The 26978-nt window shown below is 34.4% G+C and overlaps 1 protein-coding gene across 4 annotated transcripts in view; it reads left to right on the forward strand.

Moving 5' to 3' along the window:
- Positions 1 to 26978, forward strand: part of LOC144473297 (uncharacterized) — a 38643-nt gene that overhangs the window by 3257 nt on the left and 8408 nt on the right. For 3 of the 4 annotated variants that reach the window (XM_078187067.1, XM_078187066.1, XM_078187068.1), the window contains exons 2-5: positions 13 to 476; positions 22351 to 22510; positions 24399 to 24587; positions 25920 to 26081. In XM_078187067.1, coding sequence (XP_078043193.1) covers positions 22382 to 22510; positions 24399 to 24587; positions 25920 to 26081 — 480 coding nt within the window. In that variant the 5' untranslated portion in view covers positions 13 to 476; positions 22351 to 22381. The remainder of the gene's footprint in view (positions 1 to 12; positions 477 to 22350; positions 22511 to 24398; positions 24588 to 25919; positions 26082 to 26978) is intronic. The other variant, XM_078187069.1, reaches the window with a different exon arrangement.

Genomic DNA, 26978 nt, shown 5'->3' on the forward strand with positions numbered 1-26978 from the left:
GTTGTTACACAGATAGTGCAGGCCCGTCACGAGAATCGAAGGTAATTTGATCGGATGCCGGGCTACCAGCGTGGAATTCGACTGAGAGCCACAAGCGAGACGCGCGCGTTCGTATCGATCCGCGTCCGGGCGGAGTAAACGGAAAGCTTCCTACAGAATCATCGAAGTGAACGAAGCTGAAGTGTGCGCCCGCGACCAAGGAAAGAAAGTAGTGTGGTGCGTTCGAACGGTTCGAAAAAAAAACGCGGTGGCCGGATTTATTGTGGAATATCAGCGACGGAGGTGAAGAAGTAAAAACGATGCCGATTGGAGTGCGTTGTTGGATTATTTGAGCTCGGAAAGGCAGCGCGAGGTTACGGGAACCGATCGGAGAAGTCGTCGGCCCTTGGTTGCGTTCGTGTGACGAATTAATTGGTTCGATGGACACGTGGCGAAGATAACCGCACGTAGCTTGCCCAGGACCGCCAACTACTAAGGTAAATACGAACGGGGGGGACACACACCTGTCTCTCTCGCCTTTGTTTCTCTTTCGCTGTTTCAATGCCCACGCGTGTCTCCGACCGGAGCTGAAATACCGTACGCGCGCCTCACCGCCCGCGTACCGCTCGTCTAATACGCGTGCACAGCAATGCGCATTTTTTTTGCCCAGTTGTCGACACGACGGAACAGAACGGGCAGAACTGTGCCGCGGCCGGCTACCTCCCGACTTTTCCGTTTCTTTCAACAGATAACGAATCTGATCGTGACACGACACCGATTCCGCGCGCGCAATGTTCCGTATTTACGTCCCGGATTAAGTAGAAAAATGCTCGGACGACGTCGTAAACACTCTTTGCGACGGTGGACGAATGAAAAGGTGGATAAAGTGTTTCTTACGGACAAAGTCGATCGCTTTTCTGACATTAATTTATTACCGACGCATTGTAACGTATATTTATTATTGCCTCAGTATTGACCATTTGCATTCGAAGCTGTGTGCATTCCGGATCCAGGACATTTGACTATTTAGTTCAATTTTACATAACCTATCTCGAGCTGGGCACGTGACGCCGAATTTTTAGTTTTATGGAGAACAGGTGGCTCTTGACTTTCGCACATTCTATTTTATTTTCGACCATCTATAAAGATGGATGAAGTGACTCTTATAGACAAAGGCAATTATTTTTCTGACATTAACATATTACTAATGCATTGTAAGGTATATTTGTTAGTATTTTTCTGACAGTTGAATATATATAGCTACAGACAATTTTAATAAAATGTATGCATTACAAAAGTACTTATTACATCTTTAATACACATGTTAGCGGTGACGTATTTTTAAAAATAGAGTATCATTCAGCAATGAGTGTCAAATTAGGGGACTTGACAGTTTTAGATAGAGTCTTAAGATGCACGTGGCCACAGTTAATATAAACAGTTCTAGCGACGGTCGCCGGTTACAAAAGAGGTTGGATCTTAAAGCTATCGGGCGTCAAATGTCACTGATTGAGACAATACAGGCGGCCTTCGACTTTCGCACAACTCGCTATTTTGCGTATTTAAAAAAGTTTAACTTTGTCAACTAAATGTTAATTGCGATCAGATTTCGAAAAAGTTGTTCCTTTTATACGCACAGCATGCGAGTCGCTGTTTATGAACCGAAACGGGGATCCAATTTTTACAACCGGAGAACTTTTAATTATCTCCATTGCTTACGTGCGAGATTATGCGTGCAGTTCATGACAGATACGCAGCCACCGACATTTTAAAGCAAGTGAAAGTGTAGCGTGTACACTCGTGTACCCCAAATTCCGACATTTAAAAATGATCGCGTAACTAACAGGATCTTGTAAAACCGTTCCCAGATAAGAAACTATTAAATAATGAATAATGCAATCTTGCAAATAAATAGCATTTCCAAACAGGCTTGAAAGAGTTAACATGTAACTTTTAGTTTAGATTTAATTTCATATTTACTTCAGATTGTTACTTAAATTATTCATTTTCTCCGGAAGCTTTCGTAATTTCTGCATCTTATTAGAAGGCTATCGCCGCGTTTCTATGGGTTTCTATATACTTATTGCATATTTTTATTACACCTAAATATCAATCTCCCGGTTTCAACGTTCCGTTATCAATGAAAATATCGAGCTGTCAGAATATAAGCAGATTATACTTCACTTTAGGATGCTTGTTAATTATTAATCCAATCGCGTTATGGTAAACTGTTGCGTCTCGAATGTGAAAGTTGAAGCGAAAAAATTGTTTACTACTGACATTATCAATTCTATTAAAGTAGTTATCGTCGACTTCGATATACAGCGCTGCGAAAAAATATTGGCACGATTTTTTCAGCCGAAAAGAACTTTTTCAAATTCGACCAAATTATTGAAATTATTTTCAGAGCTAGTTTACAGGAATTTTTGCAAAAATTATAGTCGATTAAATTGATAAAAAGGGATTTCGATGTCATAGTTTGCAACTATTTTTCTGTGAACTTTGAAGCGAAATTTAAGCAGCGCATTTTTAATATTTTGGTAATTTATATAGGTATTGAAAGATATATATCAGTTATTGAAATTATTGATATTAATTACTTGATTACTATGCCGTAGTATTATTTCTATCTTTTCTCGAAAATGGGACCAAAATGTAAAAATGGAACCATTTTTTTCTATTTAGTTTTTGACGTTGAATCAACCCTTATCCGATTGTACCATCAGTATTACACGACATTCTGTATGCAACTTTACGAAATTACGTGCAGATATTTAATAAAACGGTAGCGATTTGGCGGTGATGTGTACAGTGGGAGAGTGAAGGAAAAGAAAGGGAGCGTTTGCTTCTGGTCCCGCTAGAGGCCTCATCAGCGAGACTTTCTAGCGGGACCTGAATTATACGCGGGGATGTTGGAAGGACAGTATGTATACAGGATGTCCCAAAAGGTACTTGATTTTCTGAAAGCGGTGATCCCCGAGAACTAGATGTACAAGTATGCCAAGTGTGATTGAAATCGGCGAACCGAAGGTCGTACACATTCCTGTACATATAGAATACCTTACTAGAAGTGTTAAAAAGCTGTATCACCGTTATAGTAAATGATACTCAACCAATATTAAAGAAACAAATTTATTTAAATCAAAGGAACACTTTTGCGATGAAAATAATTTTCTTTTCAAATCTTATTTTTCAAAACTTTGATTTTCATTGATTTTTTTAAAAATGAGATTAAATATTCCAAAATTAATTTCGTAGAAAAGAACATCAATTTTTATATATTTGATACTAAATTAAAATGTACTCTATTCGTGGTATTGCATCTGAGAAAAGTAAAAGATAATATTTAATTGTAAGATAGACAAATAGAAGAACAATGCGATACTGTTAAAGAAATGAAATTTTTCTTCTACCTAATTTCAGCTAAAAAAATCTCTTTTAAAAACACATTTATCTGTATCGGGTTCATATGGACGTGTATAAACATTCTTCTTCGTATATGCCTATAGCGATTAATTCGATATATTGTACACGATATAAGAAATGAAAGTTTAGATTTCCGATAAAAGACGTTATAAATAGACGCCGTAAATACGTATAGTCGGTATAAAAAGTATTCTTGTACCTTTTAAGGCGGGATAACTTTTTTATGGTTCGATTGCAAAATGCAATTGGTCTCGATGATAAAAGGATTTAAAAAGTTATGTTTTACAGCTTTTTTTATCTAAGAAGCACGAAATCACGGATGAAACAATTTGAAAAAAGCATCGTTTATTTATTTCGTTCGTCATCCGAATTAATTGCAATATTAGGAAACAATTTGTTTTTCATTATTTAGTGAACTAATACCTCTACTGTACCAATCGCTTTAATTTTAAGAGGTGCACGACTACTTTTTACACCGACTGTAAATTCTTTTGCAAGGAATGCGCTGATAGAATAAAATTGCAAATCGAAAGGCGGGTATCGTATTATTACCGTTTTAATAAAAATCGAATAAACGTCGCGATCGCTCTCGCGCGATACAAGGATCGAGCAATTTAACGACGAGGAAAAATCGATTTCGCTTTCGCCGCTCGGAACAGTGTTAGAATTTATTTGCGATTGCTGCAGTGTTATAATGGAATATAAAGCTGAGATTGCTGTATCTGTGCTGTAGACTGTAGATTACGCGACGTACGATAAGCCGTTCAGCCGAAGGTTATCATGCGGCTGGTAATTATGGGTACTGTTCAATCATTCATTAACCGTCTTGTAAATCGCTACGCGAACGGATGCGATCGCGGCGTCTCGTTACTTTTCAAAAATTCCCCGGAACAAACTGGAACAAAATGTTTTTCTGCAGTTCAATGCCTTCCAAGATTACCTTTTCCAACTATGAAAACACGACTGATCGAACTTTTTGAAAATTACCTGCGTTTACCTGTTTAACGCGACTATTTTAATCGGAAACAATAATAATAATAATGTTTATATATTAAAGAAATAAAGTATCAGTTTTCACCTCCTAGCGATATACAGGGTGTTCATGTTGACAATAGCCAGTTTTTTTTCTCGCAAATAGTGAACATAGTAAACAAGAAGTTTTAATGCTTTTTGCAAGCAGTGCAATTATGCCTTTAATATTTTCTTTGCATGTATTAATTTTTTATAAATCAAGGTAACCTTCAAATTTACAAAGGGATTGTTTGTATTTTTTCGTATACAACAATAATGATCTTTAAAGACCAGGTTAGGTCAGAAATAGAGGTTATGAGCATAAGGAAATCATACTGATAATTTACTATAACCTCAACTTGGATACATGACCTTGAAGATAATCATGTTGTATACAAATGCATTGAAAACTGAAAAATTGATCTTGAAAAGGAAATATTTCAATATTTTTATAACAATATATTTCGAGCAGAAGGAAATTGATCATTTACTATAGTCTCAAAAATTGATCTTGCGAAAGAAATATTTCAACATTTTCGTAATAATATATTGCATATTTTATTTTCCGTGCGCATGCATATACAGGGTGTCATGTGACTGATGGTACAATCGGATAAGGGTTAATTATACGTCAAAAAATAACTCGAAAAAGAGAATAATATTTCTTTATTTCAGCTTGTAGTATAAGGAGAAGTAGAATCAGTATTTCATGATCAGACGCGTCACTTGATTCCTCTGTAAAAGTATTATTTATCAATCTACTTTTTCTCTAAGACGGAAGTTTAAATGAAAAAATAATATTTTCCCTTCGAATTATTTTTTAACGTGGAATCAGCCCCTAACCGGTTATACCACCAGTTACATGACACCCTCTATAATGCTTATCTGAACCATCTATGTATCTTGTTACATTAATTTACTCAGAACTTGTATCATAACCGGATTATGGTACCGATAACGTCATGTAACATGGGTCGGCCATTTTTGGCGTATAATTTAATTTTTACGTACAAACGTCAAAAAATGTTATCAAATTGAGAAAAATACTGTAATTTGCAGTATAATAAATCAAGATAATTATAAAATATTTCTTAATATTTAATATTAGATTTAACGCTTAATATAGCATATACTTAATATCGCGCATGTATAGATAGTTTACATATTTTTCGTGCCTAAATTTCATAAATATTTCGCACATTTTTCGTGCGTAAATTTTATACACATTTTGCACATTTTTCGTGCGTAAATGTCGTATACATTTTGCATATACATCATCCATAAACATTCGCGGTGTAAGTAGATACTCGTTATTCATCAACTCCTATGATAACCTCAAATTAACCGTTTTTGCTGCGTAATACGTTCAATAAACTTCGAACAAAAGGTGAACGGCATACCTGAGATTGTGATAATAGCATTTTTTAGCGAACGTTTTAAAATAATTTCCACGCGATCGAATTCCACGTTCTAAGATATAGTTTGTGTAAAGAATTAGAAGAGCGGCATTATCAACAATGAGAGAAACTAGGAAAATGTCGAATAGATTCCTCGGAATAAACATTTTTCTATCGGAGCTTGATCTTCGGCGACCTTAAGTGGCCTTTCGCCGTTCGTTAGGTTATTGCTAGCGTCTCAGAACTGCATTAAATGGTGAACGTAAAAAACATATCGTTACATACGAAAGAACAAATTGTATACATCCGGTTCAGTATCGAGTGCTTTTGCTAGATCGATTATTTTTTTGTTGCTAAAATCTGTTGAATTGTATAGTTGTACTTTCGATTGTGGATTCTAGATCCTAAATTTTAGATCTTAGATACTAGATTGTAGATCATAGCTTCTAGATCCTAGATTCTAGATCTTAGATTCTAGATCCTAGATCATAGAATTTAGATTCCAAATTCCAGATTCGGAATCCTAGATTTTAGGTTAGGATAGATGCTACATTCTGGATCCTAGATTCTTGGTTCTAGGTCCTTTTTAGATTCTAGTTTATACATTCTAGATTCTAGATTCTAGATTATAGATCCCAGATTTTAGATTCTAGATCATAGATCTTAGATTCTAAATCATAGGTCATAGATAATAGATTTTAAATTCTGAATCCTAGATTCTAGATACCATATTCTAGTTCCTAGAATCTAAATCATAGATTCTAGGTTATGAATCCTAGATTTTAGATTTTCGAACCAAATTCTAGGTTCTAGATAGAACATAACCTTGGTCTTAGATTCTTGATTTCTAGTCCTAAATTTTACATTTTAAATTCCAGGTTCTCGACTATCGACTCTCGATTCTCGATTCTCGTAACTCAATTCTCGATTCACGTTTCTAGATCGTAACCGATTAGTTTCTAATTGAATCAGATATAATCATCGACTTGTTAATTTAAATTCTTTGTCAGACTCACATTTACATTTGTTCAATTCCGTTTTACGTGAAGTCCGCACGCACGGTGAAGTCCGCGTTCATGCGTGTCAGCATTTCGAAAAATCATTCGAACGTGGCTCTCTGTGCTTAAAAATTCGTTCGACTTTCTCCGACTGTAGAACGGTTAGACGACTATAGAAATTTACGCGTTCCGCATTACGGAAAAGAATAGATCGCACGTGTTTTACACACTGAAGTTGAACTTTAACTGGAAATCGAACTTCTTGCTGTGGGAAACTGTGTTTCGAATAGTAAACTCTGAATACTGAAAACTACTAATACTAAAGAAAAACTATAAATACTAAAAACTGCTAATACTAAAAAAAAAGTATAAATACTAAAAACTACTAATACTAAAAAGGGTTCGAACACTTTCATATTTGAATATTTATTACATTAAATATTAATATTGTTTAATGATTAATATTATCATATTTGAATATTTGAATATTTTTATATATTATATATATAGTTAATGTAAGCGTGCTACGTTGCGTACAAATTGTTGCCGCGGAAGGAAAGCTTTCCACTCGGATCCACTCGTTGTTCAATTGTTTCTTCGCATTCTACGCGTTCGCAAACTTATTACTTTTTTTTCGTGCTCGCGAGTTCACTAACATATATGCATAATTATGTATAAATGCCCGGGCGAATAAATATACAGGGACTACAGGTTTCTCACGCCCCGACAGTGGCAGCACGCGTACCCAGGACTCTCTCACAACCCGTTGTTCTCCGGCGCATGCGCAACAACATATTCTCTCATTCGCACGAATTTCGTTTCGCGAAAATTAGCTGCCGAGTTATTTATACATTGCGAATAATATGAATTGTTCATTTCTCGATGGACGAGTCATATGAAATTTTTGTTTGTAGAGGAAGAAAATTGAATCATCATTCTTAAAATAGTATAATTTTTTAAAAACTGGTTTAAATAACTTGAATTTTATTGTAAATGTTAGAGGGTCTAATTCACTGTATAATGATTGAAATATTATTTTTTAAATTTTATTACTATTTGGAACACAGGGAATGTGAAAAACTGTCTTCTTTTATTTATTTTTATTTATTTTTTAAAATTTAACAAATGCATTTAGTACTTCTTGGCGACTTATATGCAATGTTTTCTGTCACTTACAAAACAAATTCACGTCATCTGGACGAGTTTTAAAAAAGTTAGATTCTAATAAGCCGAGTTGCATAAATAAACATGCTTATATAAATATTCATATATATACTCAGATAGCGTGTAATAGGTTTTAGTAAAAAGAATACTTCTTATTTAAAATCGTGTCGGCGTTACCCTAACTATTCCAATCGCTATCGTTATCGTGGAAAGCCCAATTACGTGTTCGAAAATAGGTCAGTGGAATGGAAGAATAAATTCGCTTGGTTGGCAAAATTTTCTTGATACAATCATTCAAAGTAGTCGCGCGCGCGCACATGTACATTGTGTGTACCTCTCTCTCTCGCATACTTAGGAATTGGCTTTTAGTTGAAATTGGTTTCATAGGATTTGCATATAAATGTAGCAATTAATCTGTTATTCGAATTATGGACACGTGTACGGTTCTCATATTACAGCACGTTATATGTATATGTATATAATGTGTGAAATAGATCTTTGAAATATTACTTATCGCTTGTACGACTAAGGACACACGCTGATTGAAGTTAGTATACCGTGAGCGCCGGTATAATGGCTACGAAAATATTTGCTGGACAAACAAATACACTGTTTACTTGCAGACAAGAGTGAAATACAACTTGCACAGGGTGTACCGAAAATAAAACTAAGTTAATACAGATTGAAAATGCGAAAATAATATTTTTCAAACAATAACATTTATTAGTTGCCGCTATCAAGTTGTGACTTATTTATAAACATTGTCGTATAACAATTGATACTTGTTGGAATCGCTTCAAACAATTTATTAATACAGTAAAAATTAATTAATATAATATATTTTAAATCAAAAACTGTCATACTATAAATCAATATTTTATACGGAAGTTATGCAATATTAAATATTAAAATTTCAATTTTCATATTTTACCGCAAATCTGTTTTATTTAATTAATTAGTCAATCGTTTTGGCATATTAAAAAATAATTTTCTTTTAAATATTCCGAATAAATAAAATTTTTCTTTTTCTTTTAATTTAGTATTGAGATTAGGAAAGAATTTTACAAAATCAAGGTTATGTTAAAAAGTCAATCAGGAGTCGGTCAGATGTCGTTGAGTACTCCATTTCTCCAACATCCGGCCAACACGCGGCGAAGCATCGTAAATTCTCTCGCTGTACCCAGTATGTATCTTTCTGTAAATAATCAAATGACGTCTGTGGACCGTGCAGATCCGCAGTTGTGAGTTTTATGTGCTTAAGGTGCCCAAAAACACGACTTTGTGTTTACATATGGATGAAGAGGCTGTCATTGCTCTTGGTCTCGCTAAGTGGGCGGTGACCTTTGAAACTGACAAGTTTATTTGTCACTTATTTCCGGTTGCCCGTGGTTACATGTACAACTTTAACTGTTGGGATATTTTTAATTGCATCGAAACAAAAGCCCTTAAATATCTCAATATAATTATAAATGGACTTAGGCTATTTTCAGAATAACGTTCTTTGCAGATTCTAAAATTGACTAAAACGATCTTTGAAATTTCTAAAATTAACTAAAACAATCTTTCAAGTTTCTAAAGTTAACTAAAACCTACTTTGAAGTTTCCTCGAACGAATACTAAATAATTAGAATAATAAACAATCGAACAGTGATGAACTGTTGATTCGTTACTTTTACTCAAATATAATGTTATTCGAGTAACGGGCAACGCTGTTCGCAAAATGGTGTCGTTACACAACGCGCATTTCACTGTCTTTTGCTTCATTACGTTGCAGGTGCCAGTAGGCTGATTTTCTGCACACTTTGCACAATAGTGTGCGGCTTATTATTAAGACGGTATCACACTTTCTTTGCATTGAGATTCCACGTGTATTATTCTGTCAATGTTAGTTATTATTACCGTGTCAAAAAGATATTACAGTTGGTATATTTCTTTTTCTATTGTCGCGTACGCACACACGGCGATTGGAGTCATTCAGAATTATAAAATTTGTTTTTTCTAATTCTTTTGCTTTTATAGTAATTTTTAAAAAATGAAAATATGAAATGGAAAACGTGAAATGAGAAGTGAAATATTAAAAAATTATAATAAAATGAAGTACCTACACTAACAAGGTTTACTTTAGTCAAAGAAATGCATCTGTGTATCAAGTTTCTGAGCTGTCATCGCTAACTATATTATGTGTTATATACTCTATATACGCGACATTCGAGCCGCTCGTTAATCCCTTAAGAAGTCTACTTCATTATCAGCGTTGTGCTCACGGTATAAATCGCATATGATAATCAGTCTCTTACTATAAAATAAAATGACAAATTACCAGTAAAGATGCTTCTAATAGTGCTAAATTAAGTAAATTGATTTACAGTAAAATTAAAATTATATTTGCATTCAATTTCGATGAAAATGTGTCTTCCTTGGACAGCGCCAGGCCTCGTTCGATATTTAAGAAAAAAACGCCGCGACGGTAGCATTCCACCCGAATGAATTCATAGACCGGCTCTCGGCGGCGAGAAAACCGCTATTATTTCCTGGCGAGCGACAATATCTGTGGCGGAAAAAAAATGACCGGCGAAGAGCCGAGAGGCTTAGCGCGTATCAGAAAGAAAGCGTCGCCGATCGATGGAAATTAACCCCTTACTTTTATCTTCGGAGTAACAACGATTAAATAATTTTCGATTGGAATATTTTTCTTGCAGGAGAAATAAAATTTAAAAAAAAAACGCACTAACATCCTTACTTAACAGAATTATTTAATATTGTTAGAAATCATAATCGCGCGTCAGACTCGTCAGAGTACGGCAAAGGGTTAATATCGGCACTCCGCTTCTCGTATTTTTACGTTCCAGTTTTCCTGCACAGAAATTGCTGTTTTCTTGCACAAGTTTCGATCGGTTCACCTTGTCCGCGTATTTTTTCGTTTAACAGTTGTATTCCTTCCTTGACATGTGTCCTGCACGAAACTGTTTCGCATTGTGAACACCGGTAGGTACTTTCTAACATTCCAATTGCAACACCGGCCATTATACGAATTCTTTCCAAGAAAAGTGTGCAGATATATCAAACCGCGAACAATTCAGAGGAATAAAGATACATCTAATCGTGCAATGCCGATCAGCTGTTTGAAATATTAACGGTCTGTCTGCCACGGCGACCGATACACCGCTTTTTAAACTTTTAGAACAATTTTTTCGCTTTTCGTCAATTTTTTCTGTAATATATTTCTATCGATTTTTCTTCTGTTTTTTAATATTTCTCCTCGTTTTTTACTTATTTTTCTGTCAATCTGCAATGCGATAAGTATAATTTTAAATAATAATAGTATTGATAAGAATAAATTTCGATAGCTCGATTATTGTTGAAAAACTAACTAATGATGCTTCGAGTAAGAAGGAGGTCATCGTACATTTTACGATTCATATCTGCAACATATACATATAATACATATGTATATGCATGGAAAATTACATAAATGGTACTGTCAAAAATTATTCGCATTATTATCATCGTTATTATAATTTAATAATCTCTATTAAATAAAGAATGCAGAATTATTCGAATAAATAGGTGGAATAATTTGTTACGAGTACATTACGAGTAATCATGTTGTTAGAATCAAGTATTCGAGAAAAAAAGAGATTAATTATCTTAGCTTCGAAATGCAAAAATATGTAAAACAATGCTCCTATTGTTGAATTTTGTTACCTCTCTCTCTCTTTCTATGTATCTATCTCCATTACTATTTCTCTTAGGCTCTAATATTTTCAGAAAATAAATTAACACGAAATAAAAATGTCAGATACTGTTCTACGTGTTTGCACTATAGTATGCGTTCAAATTGTAGCAGTCGTATCTTTTATAAATACATAAAATCCGCAAATACACAGAAGAACACAGAATCACTGTTTTCGTTACGTTGAACTGAAATTATACCACTTTTTCCATCAAGATCCAGCGATTTTTGTCGTTCGTCCCTAACCTCTAAACCTAGAACACAATCGGCGAAATTATTTGAACAACGATTTATATTAACGAGATACGAAACTTAGAAATCTGTCTATCTGTTTCCATTCATTCGAGAAACGATAACAAAACGAAGATAATCTGACAGAGATAGCGTCTGCGATATACAGGGTGTCCATTTGAAAATATCTCGAAAACAAAGGATCTTCAGAGAAATGTAAAATATAAGAATTGTTCGATGTCAAATGGAAAATATGTCAAGTGCATATAATTTATTAATTAAGAAAATCAACGAAAAATGTGGATCACTTTGAAAGTTATTTGGAGGTTAGGTTTACCTCCTCGAAAGGAAACATATTTTTATTTACAGATTCTACGCGACGAAATCTGAATTTTCAAAGAGATTTTATTTTACAAAGCTTTGAACAAAATAAATTAGTACGAGCTTGGCTCCATGTAGATTATAATTGGTTTAGTAATAATAAAATTCTAGCAATAATAAAACCGTCTAATGTAATATCGTGCGCGCGATAGCCCGACTTTAGAGCCCCGACCTAAACTCGACCTAATCATCGATACTTTCTATTCCTTCTAGCCGGGTTTTCTTCTGCTTCTTTCACAATATCTCGAAAACCATTAACTCTTTGCGGTCCGCGATATTTTCGCAATGTCGTTCCAGTCGATCAGCGGTACATTCGCAATTTACTTCTGATTCTGTACAGTCGGGTCCGCGATGTTAACGTCGGCCATATTTTACATACAATGGCACGCGAGAGCGAACACCGTTTAGCACAATTCTTGGATAAGGATTTTCAAGTTGAACTGGATTGATTGAATTTTGTTTAAATGTCAGAGGGATTTAGGAGATTTAGGTGACTAGATTTAGGAGATTTAGGAAATTTGGGAGACTAGATTTAGGATATTTAGGAGACTAGATTTAGGATATTTAGGAGATTGGATTTAGGATATTTAGGAGACTAGATTTAGGATATTTACGAAATTGGATTTAAGATATTTAGATTTATTATATTTAGGAGACTAGATTTAGGAAATTTAGGAGACTAGATTTAGGAAATTTAGGAGACCAGATTTAGGAAATTTAGGAGACTAGATCTAGGAGATTTAGAAAATCGAAAGGATCCTTTTTGAAAATTGTAATTGGACGTGGTAATAAAGAAAATTAAGTTTTCTAACCTATTTCACTAAATTCGTGAAAATCTGAAAATATTCAAATTTTTCAATAATAGCTTGTCCTTGCATTGACACTTAGAAAATAGTCTTAATCTTTTGTTTTAGGCTCGGATACAAAAGTTAAAACTTACATATTTTTTCTCTTTATTTTTTCATTACTCCAATTAATAGCAACATTTGCAAAAATTATTTAAACCTCCTCTACTCACTCTAACATTACTCAGAAGTCATTGAATCCCATATGCAAGGAATTATCCCATTTACAACTCTCGCAAATACCTGATCAAAGTCGACTTGCGTTTACGCTTGATTAAACAACCATTCATTTCCTTCCCAACGATTTCAACTTTCATGAGAAAAGTCTCAAGTTTAACATATCTTTATAAACCTAAAAGTTCAACTCATAAAGTTACCATAAAGTTCAACTAATTTCCAAGTCCATGAAAAGTCACCAAAGACACGATTAGATAATTGAAATACCCACGCGAACAGACGTCAAAGCCTGCAAACCAGCTTCTCGACGTTTTCTAGCGACTCGCGAAAGTAATTAGTTCCATCCTGATTTGCATAACTTGGTCTTCGCGTAACTACAGTAATAAACTAGGATGCTGAAACTCGAATTGGATATAATCTCGTGACAAACTAAAATTTGTCGAAATCGAATATAATCTCGTAGCGAACTGAAAATTTGTCAGGTTATGTCGGGTTCGAAAATTGGATTTTTGCCAGAGGGGATTCTCGCTTTCCTGATCAACTTGGCAGTGGTAGAAACAGCGGTAGACACGTAGCCGTTAATCCCGAGGCAAAGAGGTAAGGAAATGGACGGCGGCGCGTTGCCTGCACACTTTTTCCGTCGGGGGTATACCTTTCTCTTCCTAATGACGGAACGCTGCGCCGGTCTCTACCAGGGACTCTCATATTCGTCGACCTCCGTTGAATACCTTGGTGGGCTTAGAAGATGATCCCTGACGGTAATGCGGTGACGTATGGCAAGAATGCGGGGCCGATTGGTCAGTGGTGAAGAAGCGTGCCCAGTTCCCCACGCGTTTTCGATTATTTTGCTGCTGTGGTCGATGCGAGTCGGATACGCTGAAAGGATCGCGAGACGAAGAGGGAGAGGAAGAGGGACGAAGCGAGGAAATGAGATGTATGGAGACCGAGCGAGATAGCGCGAATCGAAAGGTAGCAGTGATAGTCGTTGTGACGAAACAAGTACAGCGTCTGCGGGATCCTTAAAAGTGGGGATTGGCTCGTCCTCCTGTGCTGCATAATAGCGCAAAACGAAAGAGTTGCACCTAGATCAGAGAACTTTTGATTGGCTAGTCTTTACGCTAAAGCTAAACTGTTCTAGAATTAGAAAAAAAACAACGATTAAAAAAACAAGAAAAATCGTAGATCTACAATATAAATTTATTTGCGGCGAATCAGTATCCATTTTTCTTCAGAAATCAGAAATATTCTATGAAACATAAAAAACGTAAATAATAGCAGGAAGATCGACGAAAGACACGCGTGTTAAAAACTGCCAATTAAAACATGATCGAACGGGGAAAAATCTACAAAAAGCATGGAAAACTAACAGAAGCGGAGGCTGAGCAGAGAAGCAGCACTGGAATTAATAGGAATATATTAATTTCGAGGGAAAAAAGGTGATACAGCCTAGTCGGAGGATAAAGCGAACAGAGAGGTAAGGAATGTTATCGATCATAGATCTTATCTACACGTTATCAATGCCGTATCAGTCGGTAATTACACAGAGAAAAAGGAGGGCAACAAAGGAATTAGTAATTTTGTTCATCCTCGTTTGCAACGGATCTCTGAAATTTTTTATTTATAAAGATCGAGATCGAAACTCAGAGATCTAAAGAGCTATTTTCCGCATTTTTAGAATTTTGAATAGTTCGATTTTCTATTCGATCTTCCATCGAGATTACTTTAATAACGTTGTCTTTAATTTAATAACGTTATCTTCAATCTAATAACGTTGTTTTTAATTTAATAACATTGTTTTTAACCAGTTAACTGTGATCGACGAATATACTCGTCGCGGCTCGATTCTGGCGACACAAAACTGTGCGCACTTTTAAACGAGGGCGCCACAGTTAACTGGTTAATGATTTCACTAACCGGCAAGAATCACCGCACTAGGACATTAAGACACCTTAAGACCCATAAGCGAGACGATGCTATAAATTACAATTACCTCGACACCTGTTTCTCTCTCTCGCTGAGGAATCGTCGCTAACTTTTATCATATCGCTAATAAATAAATACATGTCCGATTTGGAGGATTTGACACGCAATAAGACTTGCAATTAGATAACTGGATAACGTAACATTCCACATCCGTCAGCTGCGTATAGCATACCAGCCCATCATACCAAATGTCACACTGTCCACATATATGTATTCTGTGTTATGTAAGTAAAGACGCTGCTGCGAGGGTTATTAACAAATCTTAGATCCGTTTTATGGGGATGGATGATCGTGATAAGACACGTGTAAATGTAATTTGTTGATTTAATTGATTAATTTTCACGGTTATGCGCTCTACTTCGCTGTATTATTTATATTCTATCTGTTATTTGAATTTAGAAATATTAATATAATATAAGATAATACGGTACAATATAATACAATTATGGCTATAGCTGATCTATAGTATGTTACCTACGAATGTATATTAAGTAGTAATACACCGAGCAAGAGTCGCAGAGGAACAATTGGCTTACTTGCGTGTAGCTCTTCGTAGATTTGAATTGCTAATTATTTAAAAATATCGTCGAAATCGCAAGTTCTTCACTCTTGATTTTCGTCTTACATTGTTATTATCTTTCCGAGGAGTCCCCTCCCCTGTTAACTTCTTTCCCACTGTATTACCAAACGTCCCATACATATGTATGCAGAGAGACATATGCACATACAATACGAAATAATCTGGTGTGCAGATTTCAATATACATACATGCATCGTGATTATTTCTGCAATATTTTTTTGCTGTAATGGGCACTCTCTTCTTTCTCATTATTCAGATGCAAATGCATACGGTATGTGTAACTGACGTTTTCTTGATTTTATCAAGCCCGCTAACTAACTAATTGTAATTGTGTGAGCAATGTAGCTGCTTTGCAGTCGAGGGCTCCGGAGCGGAGACATTTGAAATTTTTCCTCGAACTCGAGGGCTCCGGTGCGGAGACATTTGAAATTTGTCTTCAAACTCGAGGGCTCTGGAGCGGAGCCTTTAGAAATTTTTTCTCCAACTCGAGGGCTCCACCGCAGAGACAATGAAGATAATAACTAAATCAATTTTAAATGGCTCCGCTCCGGTGCCTTTTGAGTACAAAGGGTTAAATGGTCACTTGAAATGACATTTATAAAAATTACGCGTGCTCAAAATATATTAGACAACTTTTGCAATATTTATTATATTATGTATATTAAGTTTATCTTAGTTTCATTTCCTTATTTATCACAGTTTTATTTACTTATTTATCATAGTTTTATTTTCTTGTTTATCATAGTTTTATTTCCTTATTTATCACAGTTTTATTTATTTATTTATCACAGTATCGTCCTTGCTGCCCAAGGCACTATAATGCAGCGTGCAAGCGTAACTTAAAAAGTAGGCGAGCAGGAGATAAACAATTGGCAGAGAGAATCACGATTGAGCAAATCGGGAAATTCCAGTTAAAACGATGCGCAACGAGAGATAAGACGGACCAGGGGATCTCCCAGCAAACTAACGCGGTACGCGTCAACATTTCAGGTCAATCACCGGCGCAACAGGGTCTTTTACACGAACTGAGAAACGAGCACTCTGAAACTAAGCTACGCGATTGAAACGGGATATCCCGTTCTCCTCTGTTTTTATTCGACTCAATGCCAACAATTTGCTACGCATGTACAGTTACGCGCGTTCGATAATTAGGTAATAATTGCGATAATCGATTGCGGTGAATAAAGTGATTAAAGTGAATAATCTCCCACAAATTCCACTGTTTTCACGTTAAAAATTGAACACGTTGCATGATAATAACAAAATAACTTCTAATTTATTACTCGCTTTCTATTCGACTTTTTTATTTGACGTAGTTTAAAAAATTAGAACCATTGCGTTTGCATGCATATATGCACCATAAATAAATAAATATTCATTATATAGCAACATATAAACGAACAGATTCATATTTTCGAAAATTTCGAGATGAAAAATAAAATTGAAAAATAAGTTTCTATATGTGCTGCATAAACTAATATTAAATAATTTAAATGTTAATTCTATCAACGCAGTTAATAATTGTACACATTACATAGAAAAAGACAAACAATATAAATTCTTTGAATATCTGTCAGAATGAGATGTTGATTTCAACAATTCACTAACGCACACTACTATCTACAATATTAATGTTACATTTATGTAAATATATATATTATCGCTCGGATCCACCGTTTCAACATTTTAAGTGTTTGATTAACGCTTTTATCTTATCATTTGAATTTGTTCTATATACATACATTCCACGAAAGTGTTTCCAATTGCCCGTGAGTCACGCGGCGCACGTTTTTTTTTTCTTCTCTTTTTTTTTTGTTGCACGTTTCCTGTATTATATTTTATATTTCGAAATATCCGCGGCATTCAAAGTGCATCGCTATCGCCGACACAATTTATTACACACGTGCGCGTACACTACATGCTGCTGGTCGTTAACTATAGGAGAAATACGAACGTATCTATCGAGTTTCGTTTGCGCTAACCCACCGGACGATTACACAAAGCGAGCGGTGCGCGGAAAATTTCTAAAATTTTAACGACTTCGCGCTGAATTTTAGTGGAATTTCGTGCTGTTGTTTCGGAAACGGGAGTTAATATTTTTTAGTAGAACTGTACATTTTTTAATTGTATTTCTTGGACGCGTAATTTTCAAAAATTTATACTGAAATTCTCAGTGTTTTAATAATGTCGAGTTAAGGTCATTATATCTATGCAGCTATGATTAAGTCATTGAATTCGAGGCATTTTTTATTCACAAAATTTTATTATTAACTATTTGAATTTTTAAAAGAAGAAAATATTGTTAAAACTTAAGGAACTTGATGTAAGCAATTTTCAAGGTAATATTTCAAATATTATTTCGCCTGGAATGTACTGAAAATATTTGGAATATTTATTTTATTATAAACAAATAAAATCATTTTATTTTACCAAAGTATGGTACAATGTTTATTCTAACAATCTAAAACAAAAAAAACATTGTAAAATCTACTTTAGTCGACATAGATCCTTAATTAAAATAAAAACGGATCACGTGATTTATTTACGTATCTGCTTGTAAATAATAATATAATCAGCTATAATATAATATAATACAATATCTGAAGGATCGAATTTATACGACAATATTTTCCGTAATTTTGTTGTTCGTATTCTGTCATTTTATTTTTAATTATCGAAGGTACTTGGAACTATACTGTCACGTGCATATACTATACGTTGCTGAAAAGATGGCACGATTTCCGTCGAGGCCATTTGCCCCCGCCTGACCTGCATGCCCGTAGTCCCCACTTATCTATGATCTCCCGAAACCCACTTCTATTGGTAAACAAGAAGGCCAATAAACTAATCGATGGGAAGAGTAACAGGGATTGGTCGCTCGCTCGCTCCTAATCACGTCTCTTGTTCGGCGCACAACTTGGCCAATAATAGTGAAAAGTTTCGAGCGAAAACAAAATGGAGGAAGTGTCTCTAGGAGGAAACTATGATGAAGCGAGACGATTATGGTTGTGCCAGGAGAAATTAGGGTTCCGCGTTTCGTAAAATTTTGCTTTTTGTAGAAATTTGAGTTTTGTAGAAATTAGGGTTAAGAAGACGGAATTATTATTACCGATGGGAACAAATGTTTTTAACCTAATTCTGCGAGGTTATTAACATAGTTGAGTTGATAAAAATCGTTCTATAATTTTCTCTGTCCCATCTTTCGAGCAACAAACAACGAACGAACCTTTTGTGTACAGTATATGCTTTAAAATCACGAAACTTGAGAACCTCTGGCTAAAATGACTAACCATAGACGGAACAAACAAATTGTATAATAAAGTCTCGACTGTCATTGACAATGGTTTTGACCATTTATCACAAGATAAAGGAACTCCTATGCGTTATAGATCATTCGTAATCAGTAAAAGCGACGATCAATAAATCATGCACTGCGTCTAAAAAATAGGGGCATAAATTGTAAAAAAGAAAGTGCGAAATAAAAAAAAAGACATTACCACATAATATTCAAATCGATTTAAACCACGTTACTGTACTATACACTACAAGCTACAATCATCGAAACGCTTAATGATAGTATTCCTTTCGAAGAGTATACTTATACAACGGCAATCATTCCGCGACGATAAGTATTAATCGCGGCGAACTTTTTCAAGGCGGCAATGTTTTCAACATAACCACATTTTCTTCAATTTAGTTTATTGATTCGAAAACGTAAGAAAATGTGAAAAATATACTTTGTCAGTATGGGGAGTTATTGATACAGGTGTATCATTATCTAGTCATTTGACGTAATCGATACGGGTACGGTAATCGCATTAAGCCGCGGGAATCTGAAAACACCGTTCAAATTTCAATTTATTAATAATTAATTCTAGCTTCCGATTTGAATTTGCAATTTTTATTAGATTTTATGTTGGACTTCATAAAGTTCTGTATTAGTATTTTGTTCGAAAGAAATTTCTGTTTCTGCCTGCGGAAATCTGTGTTTTCTGTTAATGCGCACCATTGTGCATGCACCAGACTAAATTATATGGAAATAATAAGCGGCTTGCGCCAATTTTTATTGCATAATACGACCGCGGAGCATCGGAGTACCTAATTACAAACGTTCGTGGTATTAGATAATACTTTCGAATATGTTATTAGTTTCGCGAGATCGCCAAACAACGCTATTCACAACGCATTCGCGAATTATGGGAGTACGAATTGATCCGTTAAAGAATATTTAAACTAATTAGTGCCTGGGACAAGCGTTGCCTGTAACAGGTTATGTGTCATTTACAAATGTAATCAACTTGTAATGAAGCAATAAATGTGTAAAAGTAAAGTGGATATTTTCTATTAAATGTTCCATTAATTTTACCAATTAATTTTCCAAATATCTAATTTTATTAATTTTATGTTAATTTCGTTACTTTAGATAATTTTAATTAAAATACTTAGCTTCATTCAGTATTTTTTATTTTTATAACTGGAGAAATGTTCTTTCATTCTAGATTATTTTATCCATATTTAACACTAAAGTTGAATTAATATTTACGAATAAAGTGTTCTCCAAATCGAGCTACCAAAAAATTGCAATATTTTTAGAAAAGATAGTCATTCTTATCTCAATTGTTAAGTACACATAAATATGTTATACAATCGCCGATAGTTTATATCGAATAAGTACTTGTAACATGTAACCGTACTAATGCATAAATTAATATTATATAATAACTAATATTATTATTTCCAATATCATTTTCATTCGAGAAACCTATGCACGTAACTATACTTCTAATAAATCAATTTGTTAAATGTAACGATATGCAACTCTCTCGGACAGAGTTGCTCGGGCGAAAATAACAAACAAGAATAAACGCGACGCTCGTCGATAAAAATCTTCCGCCATCGTAAATCGGTTTACCGAGTGGAAAATCAACCTTCATAAACCAGAAGAAAACATCAGTTGCTCGAACGAGCTTTCTCTCCATATTTTCCTCATTGCTTTTTCTCATGAGAAGCGAAGGAAAGTCCGTGAAACACATTTCTCCTGTCCAGTACGGCGCATGTAAAATACATCTGTTCTCGCGGGAAATTATGTCCCAAGGAACAACAAGACCAGCGGAAACATTTAAAAATAAAGACTAGCTCGCTTTGGCACCGGCAGATGTCTTTAAAAAATTTTAGATTTTTTTAAATAGTTAATTGTTCTCTTTTGTTAAGTATTATATTAGAGTTAATATTACTATATTACTATATTGTTGTTAAGTACTATATTAGAGTTAACAACAGAGAATTGTTAGAGTTGTGATTTCTCCAGTTATCTTAAGAAAATTCCTAAAGTTATTATTTTCATAATTATAAAGCCAGTTATTATTTTCATAATACATTACATAATAAATAAAAATTGCTTACATCGAATCCATGAATGTGACCTGATTTATGTCATGTTTGGACTCATTCGAATTGCAAAAATCTCAGGTTTCTATTGTTACAGCGATTACACCGACTGTATATACGTGTTTCGCTACATTGATAGACCAGCTGACATCTAACACGTCTCTCGCCCCCCCCCCCTTAATTATACAGTTTCTGAACCGTGAAATGTAGTAATGATAACGCTCCAACTACTGCGGTTAAATGCCCGAAGACACACGGTTCTAATCGGGGTCACCGGCCTTTGTTTTTCGATTGTGTACGCGTACATGCGGCATGCCAATCAGTCGACTGACAGCCAGCGTGGCTTCCGATGTGTCATGTCCGACCGCCGAAACCATCATCGATTTTAGGCGAAGTCGAATCGATCTGAAATTGAAGCCTTAATTTAAAAAATGCCGAGACAGTTTTAAGGCAATTTTTGTTTTTTGTGGACATAGAAATATGTGTAGTTTTTTAAATTCTATGCTTTTCGAATTTATAATTTTTTAAATTCTATGCTTTTCGAATTTATAATTTTTTAAATTCTATGTTTTTCGAATTTATACTTTTTTAAAATCCCATATTTTTCGAATGTGTACTTTTTTAAATCCTATATTTTTCAAATATTTACTTTTCAAAATTCCATATTTTTTGAACGTCTACTTTTTGAAATTCCATATTTTTCGAACGCCAATTTTTCCAATTCCACATTTTTCATTTTTTAACAAATTCAATCGTCAATACCGTTTACCAAAGTTAAATAGATAACACGTATCCTCGTCTTTCATATTTACCGTGGAAACTCTTCGTAAATAAATAAATTACTATTTTGCAAACCGTCGATCAAAATTTCAGCTTCGTCATTCATTTAGACGAGTTCTCGCGAATGAGTTCGCATTATTATCACATAGTTAGCTGCTAACACTCTTGTTTCGCTTATATATATTTACATTGAAATGTTATTAAAATGTTATTGAAATGTTATTATTTACATTGAAATGTTATTAAACGATTAACGATGTGTCTTGTTTTGTTGCAGGCGGTCTAGACCATAAACTTTCCTTAGGATAATGCGAAGTCTGGAGAGGTTATCAGGTAGCGATCAAGACTACGATCAGGAGATGTACATCGACCTGGACGACGCTTCCGTCGATTCGCTTACCGGAAAACGAAGTCGACATCATGTGGTTGGCGGGGAGGTAGGACGGTTCTTTATATTATTATAATTAATTATACTGTCGAGCCAATAGAGTTATATATAGATATAGATACTATAGTATAGACATAGATGCATAGATATGTGGTGGAGAACAAAATTGAATTAAAAATTAATTGTACTGTCGAGTCAATAGAGATACGTACATGTATAGATACAGATACTACACAGTACAGATATAAATATAGATATGCGGAAAGCAAAATTTAATCAACATTTTTAATATATTATAATGTCGAGTCAATAGAGATACATACAATATAGATACTATACAGTATAGATAATATAGATATATGGAAAGCGAAATTGAAACTGCACTTTTAAAATGGTATAACATTTTTGAAACTAGCCTAAACGACTTGAATTTTTCCATAAACATTCTAGAGACTAGTACACTAAATAATGACTAAAATACTTTTTTTAAATTTTGCTATTACTTGGAATAAAAATAATGTAAAAAGGAAACGTACAAAAGAGACATTTAAATAAAAATTATAAAACATTATTTTGTCATGTCAAGCTGCAATTGCGTTCTGCAAAATTTCAACCCTGTATAGTTTAGTCGTCGTTGTTACGTTGCTTTGTTAATCTTCTAGTAATATACCGTGGAAAATTTAGTAAAAATAACGATAGAAAAATTACAAACTTGCGAGGTATTAATAATGTAATTCTTACGTCAAAGAAAGTAGCATATCATGACAAATAAACCTGGATATTGGCACAAAACTTAATCTTATCTATTTCGCTACAAGATACTCTTTGGTTTCCTAGATATACACAGATACGATTTGTTGCGTGACCGGCGACCGTATCTTGTAACGAAAGCGATTTGGGAACGTGTTAACTGTGTTTGCGTATCGAGCGTGTTAACGTGGTAATCGTAAGTTTTAAACATATTAATCTATGCCATAGCAAATACATAGAAAACCAAATATTTCCAAGAAATCATTTTTCGAATTAATTGTATATCTTTTAGTCAGATGTTCATCTTGAAGTTGTAAATTTTCTGTAATTAAATTAGAATAGGGATAGCTGGGGCCATTTCAAGCAACTTTTTCCTTTATAAAAATTTTCTCCGAGGTATTGTTAAGGAGTTATTAACGAAATACATTGACCAATCAGAGACGAGCTCGATTGGCGTGAGATGCCGAGCCAATGGCCGGAGCTAAGCGATTGTGACACGACGTAGATTTTGTCTCAGCGTAGTTCAGAGTTATAACGTTCAAGTAGACGCTCCAAGCCGCGGGACTCTCTGCGCATACGTCATTATCCCACTCCTTGTGTAGCTACTTTATCTATAGTCACTGGCAAAGAACTTATTAAAAGAAACTGTACTCAGTGTAATCGATAAAATGCTTATAAAATTGAATATTAGAACGAAAACGAGATATTTGAAATATTGATTTTATTCTTAGTTTTTTGCAATTTTAACATCAATTTATTAATGTTAAAAAATGAAATAGTGTAGGTCTGAAGTTAAAGCATGATTCTCTTGATTAGGTCGAAAAATTGTTCGTGCCCGAAAGAGCCCCAAATTTCTAATAATTTCTGTTACCACGCGCCTCTAAAAATTATTCATTTGACAAAAGGAACGTGATTGCAGTTTGCAAATAAATTACACTATAAATATTGAGCTTGCAGAATCATTGTCACTAGAATATGCTTATAAAAGAAAGCGTCGATTCAAGGGTTTGCTAATAATTCATCAACCCTTTTCTAAATTCACCAATCAGTGCAATAGTTCAACAATATTTATTGTTAACAATTACCACCGAAATATGTGCCACATTTCTTTTTAAAAAATCAATAACACAGTTCTGTGGCAAAACTGACGATCTCATTTCATGCTTGTTTCCGATACGAATGAAAAGGTGGGGGAGGAGAGCGACAGTAGTGGTAGTGAAAGGAGCCCGAAACAAGCAAAGAGAAGAAATCGCGGAGGACCCCCCACAACCAGGAGACGGAAAAGTGGGATATCTGCGCGAGAAAGGAACCTGAGGCGGCTCGAGAGCAACGAGAGAGAAAGAATGAGAATGCACTCCCTGAACGATGCTTTCGAGGTAATTTCTCCATTCCTACATTAAATCAATTAGAAAAAAGAAACACCCCATGGACCAGTTTCAAAATATTCAAATCACGCGCCCCAAATACTCGACGATACTGAATCATCTCTTTATTGATCATTTATCGTTTCTATACATCTCCCAATGCATACCATATTATCATGAAAATTATTTAAGAAAAGAGAACAAGGTTTGCATAGCTTAATTTTTACGCTGCGGAATTCGAGCAACTATACTATATGAAAATAATGTATATAGAAGGTTCTAAAAAATGTTCTAGAAATGTCTGACAGCATTGAGGGACACCTGAGATTATTTCAAGCAACTTTTTCCTTTATAAAAATTTTCTACAAGGCACCGTTAACGAGTTATTAACGAAAAACATTGACCAATGAGAGGCTGGATCACCTCGCGTCGGCGGAGCACGCTTCTCATTGGTCAACGTGTTTCGTTAATAACTCGTTAACGATGCCTCGTAGAAAATTTCTGTAAAGGAAAAAGTTGTTTAGAACGACCTCAAGTATAATTTCCAAATTGTTAAACATTTTTACGACACTCTGTACACACTGGGTTTAAATTATAGCGCTGTAAGTTACATTTTCAGAAATTTTCACTTAGCTCGAATTGTTAAAAAGACAAGCAAAATAAGTGATAATATAACTATAAATTAACATAACTATAGTTTTGGATAGTGAACGGTACACCTGCTAATAAACAACAACGGTACTTCTTTTTTTACAATGAGGAAGTAACTTACATCGCTGTATGCGACTTTGACAAATGGACAGCGGAAATTTTGCAAACATTTGCTATAGTCTACATTTAGACTCTGAAATTTATAGTACACTTTTGTAGATCAAATTACAATTTTCAGTTATTTAATTGTTTATAATTTCTATTTAATATTTGAATTGAAATAAAGATAGTTTACTCGTAAATAATACTAGAACGCTATATTAAATATGCAAAAAGATGGCGAACTATGTGTACATAATGAATAAATAGCCAATGTTATAATAAATAAATAGTAGAATAAATATTGTGGAATAAAATTTATTCTTATAAATATCGTAGAATCAAATTTATTCTCTACTATTTTAAATAAATAATTTATTCTACCATTTATTTTCTGTTTAATAAAAAATCGAATTTCGCGCGTAAGGGTTAATTATCACACGATCGCTATAAAAATCGAAAGCATTGAAACTCGTTCCGCATCGAATCCCAATCATTGTTTATTGCCAATCGGACTTTCAAACGATCGGATTGGCAATAAAAATTAACGTAAGCGTCCGTCCCTAATCTACTTTATTTTATACAATAATGTAGGTATGCACAATTCCGCCAATCTTTTCAAACACATGCATCGTTCATAAGAAAAATTCATACACGAAGAATAAAAAATCGCTATGCGACATCGATGTAAACTTTGTAGGAAGAAGGAACTTCGCTACACGTCTTTTCGATAAAAAAAAACTATGCAAAGTGCAAGTAAATAATAAATATTCTTATAATTATAACATTAATGTTAATCGAGTAGTGCACATATTACTATAGTTGAACTGTCACGTTGCTTCCTTTTTGTTTGAGACCGAATTCAATTATCGCTTGCTCTATTATTTTTATCAGCTGTTTGTTTCGACCGGTGTAAAAAGCCGAGGTGGGCCGACTTATTATCCTATAGTTTTAAGGACTTATCATCCTATAGTTTTATGGACTTATCGTACTATAGTCTTAAAAGTTTACTTCCGATATTTTCCACCAGGTGCTCCATGAAACTTTCGTTCTTACAATGGGAGTTACTATAGTTTGTTACTCGCTACAGTTGCATTACCGTAAAACAATAAATTCTCCTTTAGCGTCCGAAGTTTGCCTTGCTAATATTGTTCATGCGCTATTGCTATTTGTAATTTATCGATTTTAAACGGAGTCGGCGAACACGTGTGCCGCGACACGAGCTCGCAGCTCCTTTGACTCGAATTCCCGGTACTCGTAACAAAATGACATAACTTTTTCAATGTTAACATTCTAGAACCGAATTTTTCCTACCATATTACTCATAATTTTCTTAGTAAAATAATAATTTTAATTCATTCAATTTATTTGTAGAATAAATATTAATTAATAATAATTCTTACCAAATATACTACAGTTTAGACAAATATTTATATTTATTTATATCACAAGGTAATTGAATAAATATGATCTCAAGCATGTTTGGTATCATTTTCATTGCAAAAATCTAGTTAATATATTAAACAAATTTCCTGTATAATAAATTCTAGCGTTATTATGTATTCATAGTATTTTAATAGTGTGCTGCCTTTTCTTTCGGCCATTTTGTTATTTTTCTCAATTCGAGATCGCGCACACTCTGGCGGACACTTT

The sequence above is a fragment of the Augochlora pura genome, chromosome 7, assembly GCF_028453695.1.
Source record: "Augochlora pura isolate Apur16 chromosome 7, APUR_v2.2.1, whole genome shotgun sequence".
NCBI classification, from domain to species: Eukaryota; Metazoa; Arthropoda; class Insecta; order Hymenoptera; family Halictidae; genus Augochlora; species Augochlora pura.